The sequence below is a fragment of the Coturnix japonica genome, chromosome 19, assembly GCF_001577835.2.
Source record: "Coturnix japonica isolate 7356 chromosome 19, Coturnix japonica 2.1, whole genome shotgun sequence".
NCBI lineage: Eukaryota > Metazoa > Chordata > Aves > Galliformes > Phasianidae > Coturnix > Coturnix japonica.
Genome location: NC_029534.1, coordinates 8,231,701 through 8,242,872, shown reverse-complemented (window position 1 = coordinate 8,242,872; position 11,172 = coordinate 8,231,701). Strand labels below are relative to the sequence as shown.

Below are 11,172 nucleotides of genomic sequence, written 5' to 3'. Positions count from 1 at the left end.
GCGCTCCCGGAAGCCCCACAGCTCAGTCCCAGCCCGGTGCCGCTGCTCCCGGCCCGACTCGTAGCGCGGCGTCCAAAGGACACAAACCGAGGGGAACTGGCTTTTGGCCGCTTGCTTTTCAGTGCCGAGGAAGGGGCCGCCCGCGTCCCGGTCCCGCACGTCCGTCACCCCCCGGTGCCTACACGCCGCGCTCCGGCGGCACCGCAGCCCCCGAGTCCCGCGCGGAGCCGGCCGCGACCTTGCGGGCGTCGGGAAGGTCGGCAGCGGCCTAAAGGGCGGCCCAGCGGCGAGGGCCGCTCCGTGCCGCTCCGTGCGGGCTCTCAGGCCCGCTGAGAAGCAGCAGCGCCGGGCAGAGAGGAGCCGCGCCCCCACCCCGGCCCGTCCGGCCCCACCGCCCCGCACCGCGCTCCGACGAGGCCGCCCCGCCGCAGCCCACCCCGCCCCCGGCCTCGCGCGGCGCGGCCCCTTTAAGGCGTTACGGGCGGCGCGGAGGTTGGTCCCGGGCCGCGCGCCGTAGCGGGGTCGCCGCACCACGTGGGCCGGAGCGGCGCTGTCCTTCGCGGCGCGGCGGGACGGGACACGGCGGGCACGGCGCGGGGCGCCCATGGTCAGCAAAGCGGACGAGATGCCGCCGGCCGCCGTGCCGGCCTCCGCGCAGGGCGGAGAGCAGCAGGAGCCGGGACCGCGCGGCAGGAGGGAGGCGGAGGCCGAGCAGCGGCCCGGTAAAGTGGGGGGGGGGCTGCGGCGGGGCCGGTGGGGGCGGCCGGGACGGATCGCGTGCTGCGGGCCGGGTCGCCGCGCGGTGCCGCCGCCTCGAGGCGCGGGGCGGGCGGAGAAGGAGCCGCGGCCCGGCCCGCGTCGGTGCGGGCGCGGAGGCCCCGGGGTCGTCGCGCGCGGTGTCCGCTCTGTCCGCCGCGCTCCGCTCCGCTCCTGGCCCGGCCGTGACGGTCCGAGCCGGGCAGCCCGGGGGGACGCTGCGAAGGCGGCCCGGGGCGGCGGGGCCTCCTCGTACGGCGCCGCGGGGGCTGCGCTCGGGGCCGGAGGGAGCGGCGGAGTCGGGGGGTGCGGTTGGGCCCCGCTCCGGGCGGGAGACGGAGGCCGGGAGCGGCGGGGGCGGCCGGGCGCGTTCCGTCCCGGCGCGGCGGCACGGGGAGCCCCGGCCCCGTGAAGGTCACCTTCAACGGACGCGGCGCGGCGCGCCCGGGGGGGGTGGGAGGCAGCCGGGAGGGGCCCTCGTTCCCCGGACTCGGTCTGCAGGCAGCGGCGCGGGGGTTCCCGGTGCCGTCCGGGCCGGGCGGGGGACAGCGGGGCCTTCCCGGCCATCCCCGGGCAGAGAATCTCGGTGCGGGCCTGGACCGGAGCGCTGGGGAGGCCGCGCCGTGCCGCGCTGGGAGCCGTGCGCTCCGGGCCGGCCCCGCGCAGCCCCGTTCGTGCCCGAGGTCAGCTGCGGGCCGGGACCCTGCGCACGAAGCCTAGTGCCCGTCCCATAGCGCCGGAGCTGTGCGCTGTGTGCAGCCTCGTGTGGCTGTGCCGCGGTCTGTGTCCCATCCTGCTGCCTTGCCTGGCTGGGGTCTGCCTGGGCCCTGCGGGCTGCCATGAGGTCACTGGGTGCTGGTGACCACAGGGTGACTGCAGAGGGATGCGTTTGTGCCTGTAAGCGATAATCTCGTAGAGGAGTTATCTTGGGCCACAAAGGTGCAGTTCGCCTCGTGTGCTCTTCTAAACTGAGTTCTGCTGGGGCTGGTGTCGCAGTGTGGTGGTGTCTGTAACAGGTGAGAGGCAGCTGAACTGCCCTGAAAACATGAACTGCAAGAATGTGTCACTTCATAGAATGCTCAAAAGCAGATATGTGGGATTTCCTGGGAAGAGCAGGTAGCTCGTGAGAGATCTTGGCTGAATGCTGCATGCTTTGACTCTTTAAGGCCCCAACTGCACATAAATGAGGGGGCAGCTCTGCACCCTGATCGGGACACTGCATCAGGGTTTGGGCACCATTGGTCATCCTGTTTCAGGTAGTACCAGGAGCTGAGTGTCCTGGAGACAGGACAAGGGGAAACGGCCAGAAACTGGAGCATAGGGAGTTCTGCATGAATGTGTGCAAGAAGTTCTTTACAGTGAGGGTGTCGGAGCACTGGAACAGGCTGCACAGGGGGTGGTGGAGTCTCCTTCTCTGGAGATATTCAAGACCCTCATGGACACTGAGCTGCACGACCTGGTGTAGGGAACCTGCTTTGGCAGGGGTTTGGACTCTGTGAGCTTTGGAGGTCCCTTCCAACCCCTACCATTCTGTGATTCTGTGAAGTGCTGCTCTGCAGCTTGGCCTGCTGCTCTGCTCTGCTCTGTAACTCACAAGAAGAAAGGTAAAAGCATGGCACTGCGTGGCTGCTCCTTATAGGTCACATTGGCTGAGCAGGGGACTGCTGCTGCCTCTCTTCCCTGTTTGTATGGTGATGAGGTGACTTTTTGAAGTTTGTCACTCAAAGCAAAGTTCACTGGTGTTTGAGGTTGGCAGGAATTCAAGTCTATGGGGGAGAGCCTCCCCCAACCCCCACGCGCCGTTTATTCAAATGGATGCCAAGCGCAGCTCCTGTTAAAAAGTTACAAGGTATGATCCCTGCTCAGCATGAGCTGGACCCTGGGAGAGGTAAAGCTCTCTCCTGTGTCAGCCAGAGGGCTCTGGGCAGCGCAGGGGTATGCTCCATCCCCATGTGCCCTGCACTGCTCATCAGGGTCCTGGCAGCTGCACTGCACAGAGGGGTGGCTGCTGGGGCTGTGCTGGGTATGGGCTCCTGGCTAACAGGGTATAACCTTCTGTTGTGCTAAGAATCAAGACTGGGGGGTTGTTTTCTTTTGCCTCTAAAGTGTCAAGAGAGTTGTGACTGCCCCCTGCACCTCCAAACAGACAAACATGCTGGTCCGCTTCATCCTCCTGGGAGCAGAAATACACAAACACTTTGGGTTCCTGCAGTGATTTTCAGTAAGAGTAGTTATGGGTTAAATTACCTCTCTTGTTAACTAGCGCAAGATCAAAAGACAGCAATTGTGAGCAGCACTTTTGGACTATTTTTGTTACTGCAGCTGTGAGTGCTTCAGAACAGTCTTGTCTCATGTGCAGGTTAGCAGTGTCTACCTGGCATAGTCTTTGTCAGTGCCTTGCCTGGAGATTGGCTTTTTAAAAGGAAAAAAGGCCCTGTCCCTTTTCTTCCAGTCCACATATGTATTCATTTTCCTTCTCTGCTAAAAGAGCATAGAATGAAGATAGTAATGGAGAACTGCTGTGCAGGTAGTGCTGTTGTCTGTTAGCAGCAAAGTCAGAACGCAGGTTCCTAATCGGGGATCTGCCGTCTCTGTCTGTCTGACCTTGGAGGTTTGCTTGTGGTTTGGAAGGGGTGGAACTGCTGACGGCTGGGTTTTCTAATGTGCGGTTGTAACACTTCAGGGGGAGAACTGGACCATCATGCTGTGAGGCAGAGGAAAGGGCTGTGAAAACAGCAACACCTGTGTGATGGGGATGGGACCTGAGCAAGGGGTAGCATTTGGTGCAGCTCTGCTGGGGGTGGCCCTGAGCTCCTTCTGAGAGCCAGAAGCTTTCAGCTCTCCCCCAGCAGCATTGCTCCAGGGTTTCCCAGCTGGAAAGTGGAAGTAGGTCAGGAATATGCACACAGAGAGCTGCGGGCACATGGCTGCCTTCTGCACAGTAAAAACAACTTAGTGTTGCAGAGAACTGTTTGACTTAGCAGTCTGTAAATGACTGAACTTGGCAGCGTCCCGCTTGCTTCTCTGCATCATGCTGCATTAGTTGTACTAGAAAGTTGTTATTTCTAAAAGCTTTAAAGGTCTGAAGTTCATGCATTTCATTATTTGCATTTGAAGAGTAAAACCAGTCCGTGGGGCAGTGTTTGCACACAGCACTGACGCTGCATTGGCTGTTGGGTGGCGGTGGCTTTTGGGCAGGTAGTGGTGCTTTGGAGGCACATCTGCTTTTTGTTTGTTGGTTTGTTTTAACATTTCTGACTCCAAAACGAGAGGTTACCTGGTGTTTTTATGATATATCAGCTTAAATGCACTTTTAGAGGTGATGAACCTTCATCTTGAGTGGGGAAATTGATCCACACTGCAGGAATGAACACCAGAGCAGTCTGAGGGAAAAGGCCAGCGTGGGGCTATTCCTTGTGTCTAAGTAACATTAAAGTAAGGGCATGTTTTAAAAACAGCACTGTTTTTACTTTGTATTTCTCTTTGCTTCAGCTGTAACCTTGCTGTTTCTCTTGGTGTCGATCTTTGCCCTTTGTCTCCAGTCTAGTCTTTGCTCCCAGCCTGTGTTGGTTGAATTGCTGCAGTGATCTGAAGCAATCACCTCACTCCTTTCAGAACAACGTTTCTGAAGTTTTGGCCAGACAAAAAGCTTATTGAGTGGGCTTAAATTTGTTTCAGAGAACCAGTGGGGCAGTACAGGGTGCAAAGCATGCTGTATTCTGGTGGCTTGAAGTGCTGTAGCTGTGAGACCTGTGAATGCCTTGGGGCTGTGAAGCAGTTATTGGTAGAAACACAAAATGCCACAGAGCTTGGAGTCAGTCTGAAGTGTGGCTTAGATTCTGTAGGTCTGTGTGGCCAGGTTTTTATTTGGATGCTCATGCTGAGTGGTTGCCCCTCTTGCTCCCCATGGGCTCTCAGGACAAGCTGTGGCCTTGCCATGCTCCCCATGTCGGGCAAATGTGGTGTGGGGCTGCTGAGATCTAAGGGCAGTGCTTAGAGCTCTTCCCGCAGGTGGGTTAAAGCCGATTGAAGTTTAATGACAGCCAGAGAGCAGCTCTAACCCTTCACTGTGGGCTCTTACAGAAAGCAGTGCTTGTTGTGCTGGGGAAGCACTGCAGGTCTCTGGGAAGCTGTGGCTTCCTCTAGGGGCTGAGGGTGGCTGTGCTGTGTGTTCTGCTACCAAAACATTTCCACTGGGGCTATCTGTGATCCTAGAGGCTATTCATTTAGTCAATTTATTTGGATTCAGTAAGCTATTAATTTTGATTAATTTGTTATTAGGCTAAAACTAAATTTGCATTTGCTAGACCAGCAGGAGCTTTCTCGTGCTAAAGCCATCGTGCAGTGCTCTCACTCTCATTTTGGTTGCAGCAAATCCTCCTGGTGCTCCTGGAGCAGACCTCTTGCCATAAGGAGCTTTGGCCCCTCCTGGGTGAGGCCCATGAAGGAAGCCCCTCTGGGGCCATTACTGCACAGCCCTGCATGGTGCTCCTGCAGTGTCAGCTTGTGGTTGGGTCAGTTCTGCACAGAGCAGGAGGGCGGGAGTGGGAGAGGTGCACATAATCCTATTTGAATATGGGTGGCTTAGTTGTTCTGCAGTGTGCTTTCTGAGCACAAGGAACACTGGCAGTCTTATTTCTACATCATTAAATCCCATTGCATCACTAATACGGGATGGAGTCGTATTGCTTTTCCTTAATGTCTTTTATCTCTGTGGATCTTCCATGTGAGCTATTGCACAGCATCAGCCACTCGTTGGATGTGGCCTCCTCCTCAGAACCAGCGCGTCTTCAGCTGATGGGTGTGAAAGCTGCTCATCATACTGTGTTTACGTGGATATTATGGGGTGAAGTAAGCTCTGCTGAAATGTAATGATGCATTGTCATTAAAGTTAGTGATTTTATTAATTGCAACAAATTGCAGTTCAGGTGATCTGCTTTGAAATGTAACGCTGCACTGAGCTTCTGCCTGTGGCAGCTCAGACCTGCGGGCACCCTGACTGTCCCTGGCCAGGAGAGAGTTGGCACTGTATGTGCATTGAACTCTTTCAAAAATATCGGGAGTACTTTGGGTTGTAGATGCAGATGTAACCTGAGACCTGATGCCAGCTCCCGAGGTCACAGACTTCATGTTGCCGCGATTTCAAGGTTAGCTTCTCTCATGCTGTGGAGTTGTTTGAGGAGAGCAGCTCTTCTTGGAGGAGGACATCGGCCGTAGCTGAGGCTGCCCTGTTGGCTGGGAGGGTAACTCTGAGGGCTTGAAAGGATTTGAGTGGGAAAGATTTTTCCTGATTCCTTTTTCTGTTCTTAAAACAGAGGAAGAGAGGCCAGACAGGGGTTTAATGTGAGAGCCCCGCTCTGCTCTCAGCCAGCCATTGCTCTTCTCAGCATGTTGGTGCTGGAGCACGAGGCACTGCAGGCAGCCTCGGCCTTCCTGGGGCTCTCTGCTGGGGGTCTCCTCCTGGGAGCCAGGGGTTACATGAGCTCTGCACATCTGGTTCCATTCTGGCTTTGGGACCGTGATCGTTGCTGAGGACAGAGCTGTGCTGCTCAGCAGGGGGGGGTGTGGTGTCCCTCCAGAGGGGCCATGTGTGCACAGGTTGCCCCAGCACTCACTGCTTACACAGGGCTCAAGCTCTGTAATCCCAGCGTTGGTTGCTGGGATTTACAGAAGCAGCAGAGAGGAGTGGATGGAGGAGGCCACCAGTGTGTTTGTGTGGCTGGTTTGATATGGCAGAGCAGTGTGAGAGGACAGAAAATGTGTCTGGGAAAACTTGGCTGCTGCTGCCCAGCCCCTTTGTGCTGCCTGCTCAGTATGGGCGGCCGGCCCCAGCCGAGGACCCTGCAGCCATCCTCCTCCTGTAACTCAATGCGTCTCCCTGCCAACAAGTTTGGCACAGCCGGAGCACCCGTCCCATGCTGCATCAGTACAGTGCTTGATACAGCTCTGGTCTATTTATATCGAGCTCACGGAGCGGGGTGATCGGTGGCATCTGCACTTGGAGCACATCCGAAGATCTTGGGGAGACGCAGACACGTACATCCATCTTGTGTGAGCAGAGCCACAGCCCTTGGAGCTGCGGAGCTGCTCTGTGCCTCGTGTGGGACCAGGGCCACGTGTGGTGGGTGAAGGTCGCTGCAGACCTAGAGCAGGGGCAGCAAGGAGGACATGAGTGTGGGGTGCTGCTGGCCCCCCCGCCCTGTGTGAGGATCTTCTTAGGAGTCAGAGTGACCGTGTGGGACAGATCCGGACTGGGGAGGTGAGCTGTGCCGTGTGCCTGCTGGGAACTTCAGTACATGTGTGCAGACGAGACTTGCAGACAGAGCTTGCTGTTCTGACCGGTGCTGTGTGAGCTGGGCTGCTGGAACCATGGGGAACAGCATGGTGGTGAACTGCTGCAGGCGCGTCACTGACCTGCTCCTGCCGGCGCGTGGCTGCAGTCCGCCCGATGAGCGCACACCCCTCTTGCTGGAGGCCCCAGTGAGCGGAGCCAACTCTGTGGATGCACATGGAGCTTTGTGGGGCTCCGTGCCATTCCCCGATGTCATCCCCAGCGCAGCAGCAGGAGGAGGCCTGCAGGAACACATTGGATGTGCCCAGGCCCTGCCCAAGGCCGAGGGCGAAATTGCAGTGGCCGCAGCCTGCAGTAACAGCTGCTTTGGAGCTGGCGGTGCTGCCCCGCTGCCTGCCGTCCTTCCCACCGACCTTGAGGAAGGGCCGCTGGAGCTGCTGGGCTGTGCTGTGCTGCCTGCGGCCTGCCAGGGCCACGTGAAACATGAGGACTGTGGTGTGGCATGCAGTGCGGGGCCTGGGGCAGCCGGTGGGGTTCTGACTTGCAGCCTGCAGCCAGCAGGCCCCGGGCCGGGTGCAGCCTTGCTGTTGGGCAATGAATCACAGCACGCTGCCTCTTCAGAGAGCCCCGGCACAGCCCGGTCAGCGAGGACAGGAAAGGCCCTGCACGGCCACAGCGTGGCTGCACCACCTGCACTTGGCTGGGAGAAGGCCTCTGGGAGGGGGGCTGAGTGCTCCAGGAACTCTAGCCCTGCAGTGCAACTATCCAAGCAGCAGAAGAGGAGGAAGAAGAGGAAGCTCCTTCTGCTAGGTGCTCAGCATGGGGCCCTGCTGTGCTTTGTGTTTCCTGTGTGCAGGGGACTATGTGTGCTCGTGGTGGGGTGGGAGAGTGGAGGCGAGGTTCCATTAGAGTCTGTGGGAGTGAGGATGAGGAGAGTGGTGAGGTACTCCCTGTGCTACCCTCTCCTTGCCCTCGTTAGCAAACATGAGGATGGGTTATGTGGCTGATGACTGGTTGGCTGCAACGTGAACCGACTCCTGCAGCCAGAGCACAAGAAGCAGGAGCTGTTGGATGGAGCTATGGCTGTGCTGCATGCAAAGGAACCTCTGTGACACAGGTTCAGTGCTGTTCTGTGCCTGCTCTTTGCCTGTGGCTGGTGTGTGCACCTGGAGCTCAGCCCTGTGCAGCCAGGAGGGGCTGGGTAGGGACCATATTGCTCAGTGCTGGGAAGAGCATGGCAGGGTTTGTGTGCCACGATGCAACTGGGGCTGGTACCAAGAAACGCTTTCTTAAATTCAGTAATGAAAAAGGGAGCATTTTAGTCTTTGATTTTTGTATTTCCATGTTACTAAATGTAAGGAAGAAGGCTGGAGGCAGTGAATGCCTTTGATACTCGTACTTCCCATACCCTCTAAAGCAGACCAGCTTGCCACAGTACATTTTGACAGGGCCATCAAAAAACTGATGCCTGACTTGGGCTGAGAAGACATGTTTGAATGCTAAAGAATTATTAACTGGAGCTCCCCATGATCTCTCCATCACCATGTGCTCTCAGCAGCGCTCAGACCAGGCAGGAGCTGGGCATTGAGCTGCACACACACACCTGCAGTCTCACTGTAAATAGCACTGGGACTGAAGTAGCGTGGTCACCTTGGGTGCTCACTGTCTGGGAGCAAGGACAAAGCCTAATCCTTTCCCTTGGCCTTTATAGCAGGTACAAAATGCAGGTCACGTGAACACATGTTCAGTACTCCCTACGAGGAGTCTGTGCCACCTCCTCCCTGCTTCAGCATTTGGTTTTGCTGTTTTCCTGTTGCTTTCCCTGCTGTGCAGCTGCAGCTCGTTCCTGCTGTCACCAGGGGCTGTTCCCTGACCTCCAGGCACAGGCTGTGCTTTCTGAGTTGCAGGCACTGTCCTGTGCCTGAGCTTTTCTCCCTCCTGGCGCTCCCAGGAGCTTTTCTTCCTCCTTTCTGGTGTCAATGGAGCTCCCCAGAGCCTTGCCCTGTGCCTGGCTTGCCCGTGGCTTTGTCTGTCAAAGAAATGAACAGCTCAGGCTGGGGACTTACACAAAGTGACAGGAAATGTGAACAGCATCTGCTGATGTGCTGAAGGCAGCAGAAGCTGCTGAAAGTAGCTTTGTTTACTTGTTGCCTCTCACTGAGCTTTCCTGGTGTACTTTCACTCTGTGTCAGTTCAGCTGTGCCAGCCGTCTCTGAGCTGGATTTCTGCTGGCAGCCTTTGGAGCAGTGTGGCAGGAGGTTGCACTCAGTGCTCCAGCAGGGCTCCTTCCTGCATGTGCGGGGGCAGCAGTGCAGCAGTCCCAGCCCAGCCTGGTGGCTGCAGGCTGCTCTGGGTGCTCTGCAGCTTCTGACATCTCCACCTTACTTAAAAAGAAAACAAACCATTGTGGAAACTGGGAGGGAGATACAGAGCTCCCAGTCCCTGTGACGCATCTAAGTGAACACTTGAAGTGTCATCACCTTTTTCTTGAATGCAATGGCTTAGGCAAAGCCTCGCCCCGGCCCTGTGGGGTATCCACAAAACGTTCTGGAAATGTGGAGGGTGGTTTTGCTGTATGCAGGGTGTGGAGCTGCCGGTGCCTGTACAGTATTGCATTCCATGTGACACTGCTTTGCCTGCAGCTGAGCAGCTGTACTGCAGAGGTGTGTTGGAGCTACACAGTGTGTCAATGCAAGGGGACAGCTGCCTCTGGCTGCAGAGCACCCATTCTTTAACGTAAGAGACTTCTGAAGACTAAACTAAACCTGTTGTAAGCTGTGCCATCCCCCTGCTTCCCTCCCTCCCTGCTCCATGCAGGGGTTGTGGAAGGTGCAAACCCTGTAGGCAAGTGGGTCTATGTTGATCCTGCAAAGGGAGGAGAGGGCACTGCTTGGTGCACTTATGTCCAGTAAATAGTAACTGCAGAACAAAATACTGCCTTTATCCCCTGGTTTTAATCCCTGGTTTGGTTGCCATTCTCCCCTCCCCACTATGCTGACCTCTGTCCCTCTCTCCAGAGCACCCGCCTGGCGTGGCACTTGTCAACGGCAGTGGCCCCCACGAGAGCCTGAAGGGTGAAAAGGATGCCAGGCAAAATGGACATGAGGAGGCTGACACAGGGGAAGATGGGAACGACCAGGAGGTCATTGTCATCCAAGACACAGGATTTACTGTCAAGATCTGTGCACCCGGGATAGAGCCCTTCTCCCTGCAGGTACCTCTCTGCCAACTGGGAGGGGACAGGAGTGGGAGCTGGAGAGGCACCCAGGCTGAGGACTAGGCATGGAGTGATGTTCATGATCCTGGTCCTAGTGGACGCAGAGGGCAGAGCATGAGGTTCCTGATTTATTGTTTTCATGATAGGGTTAAGTGGAGAGGGAGACAGCAAAGCATGGAGGGTGCAGGAGATAAGCTGCTAAACCAATGACTTTTAGAGGAAATGAGTAGGTGATGTGAGCACAAAGCTGTCTGGCTTAGGCTGTGCAGGCATTGGGTGGACAGAGGTAGGTGGGAAGTAGAATTAGGCAGGATGTAGTTGCCCCGTGTTCATTTCAGCAGGGCTTGGGGATGGAGTTGAGCCCCAAGGATAGAACTTTCCCATTTCTGGGCTGTCTTAAAGAAGGGATGTGAAAACGTGACCCAAGGGTCTGACAGGAAGGGAAAACCTCTTGCCTGCCCAGAGGTTTTGGCATGTTGCACCTTCTGTCTGAGCTGGGTTTGGCACAGTGACATGTGCCAGAGCTGTCTGGGGAAGGCACACAGTTGCCTGTACATCAAGGGAACGACACAGCTCCCCTTCACTTTCTGCAGAGCTCTGCTGCATGCAGCATTCTGTGTCACAACGGCCACAGCACCTGCTGCCAGACCATGACAGGCGTTTATATGCCCAGCTGATCCTGTGGTTTTGCTTGGCACTTCACCGAAAACCATTTGGATGAAGTGTCTTTAATCTGGGGGGAGGCATTTTGAGTCGGAAGCCTTATCTCCCCAAGACCAGCAGAGAGAGCAGTGAGGTTACATCCCCTGTGGAACTAGCTGTATCTCAGGTAGCTTTTTCTTCCTTTAAATCCTTTTTGCTGTTAGTTTTAATAGGCTAATAATAGCAGGCCACGTTGTTTACAGCG

The 11,172-nt window shown here is 56.6% G+C and overlaps 1 protein-coding gene across 2 annotated transcripts in view; it reads left to right on the top strand.

Annotated features, from left to right (window-relative positions):
- Window positions 1-539: 539 nt before the first annotated feature.
- The window catches only part of CLUH (clustered mitochondria homolog), a 32,496-nt gene continuing 21,863 nt past the window's right edge, over window positions 540-11,172 (top strand). Inside the window, exons 1-2 of one of the 2 annotated variants that reach the window (XM_015881152.2) lie at window positions 540-722; window positions 10,066-10,262. In XM_015881152.2, coding sequence (XP_015736638.1) covers window positions 605-722; window positions 10,066-10,262 — 315 coding nt within the window. In that variant the 5' untranslated portion in view covers window positions 540-604. Of the gene's footprint in view, window positions 723-7,125; window positions 7,859-10,065; window positions 10,263-11,172 lie in introns of those variants that run through there. The other variant, XM_015881151.1, reaches the window with a different exon arrangement.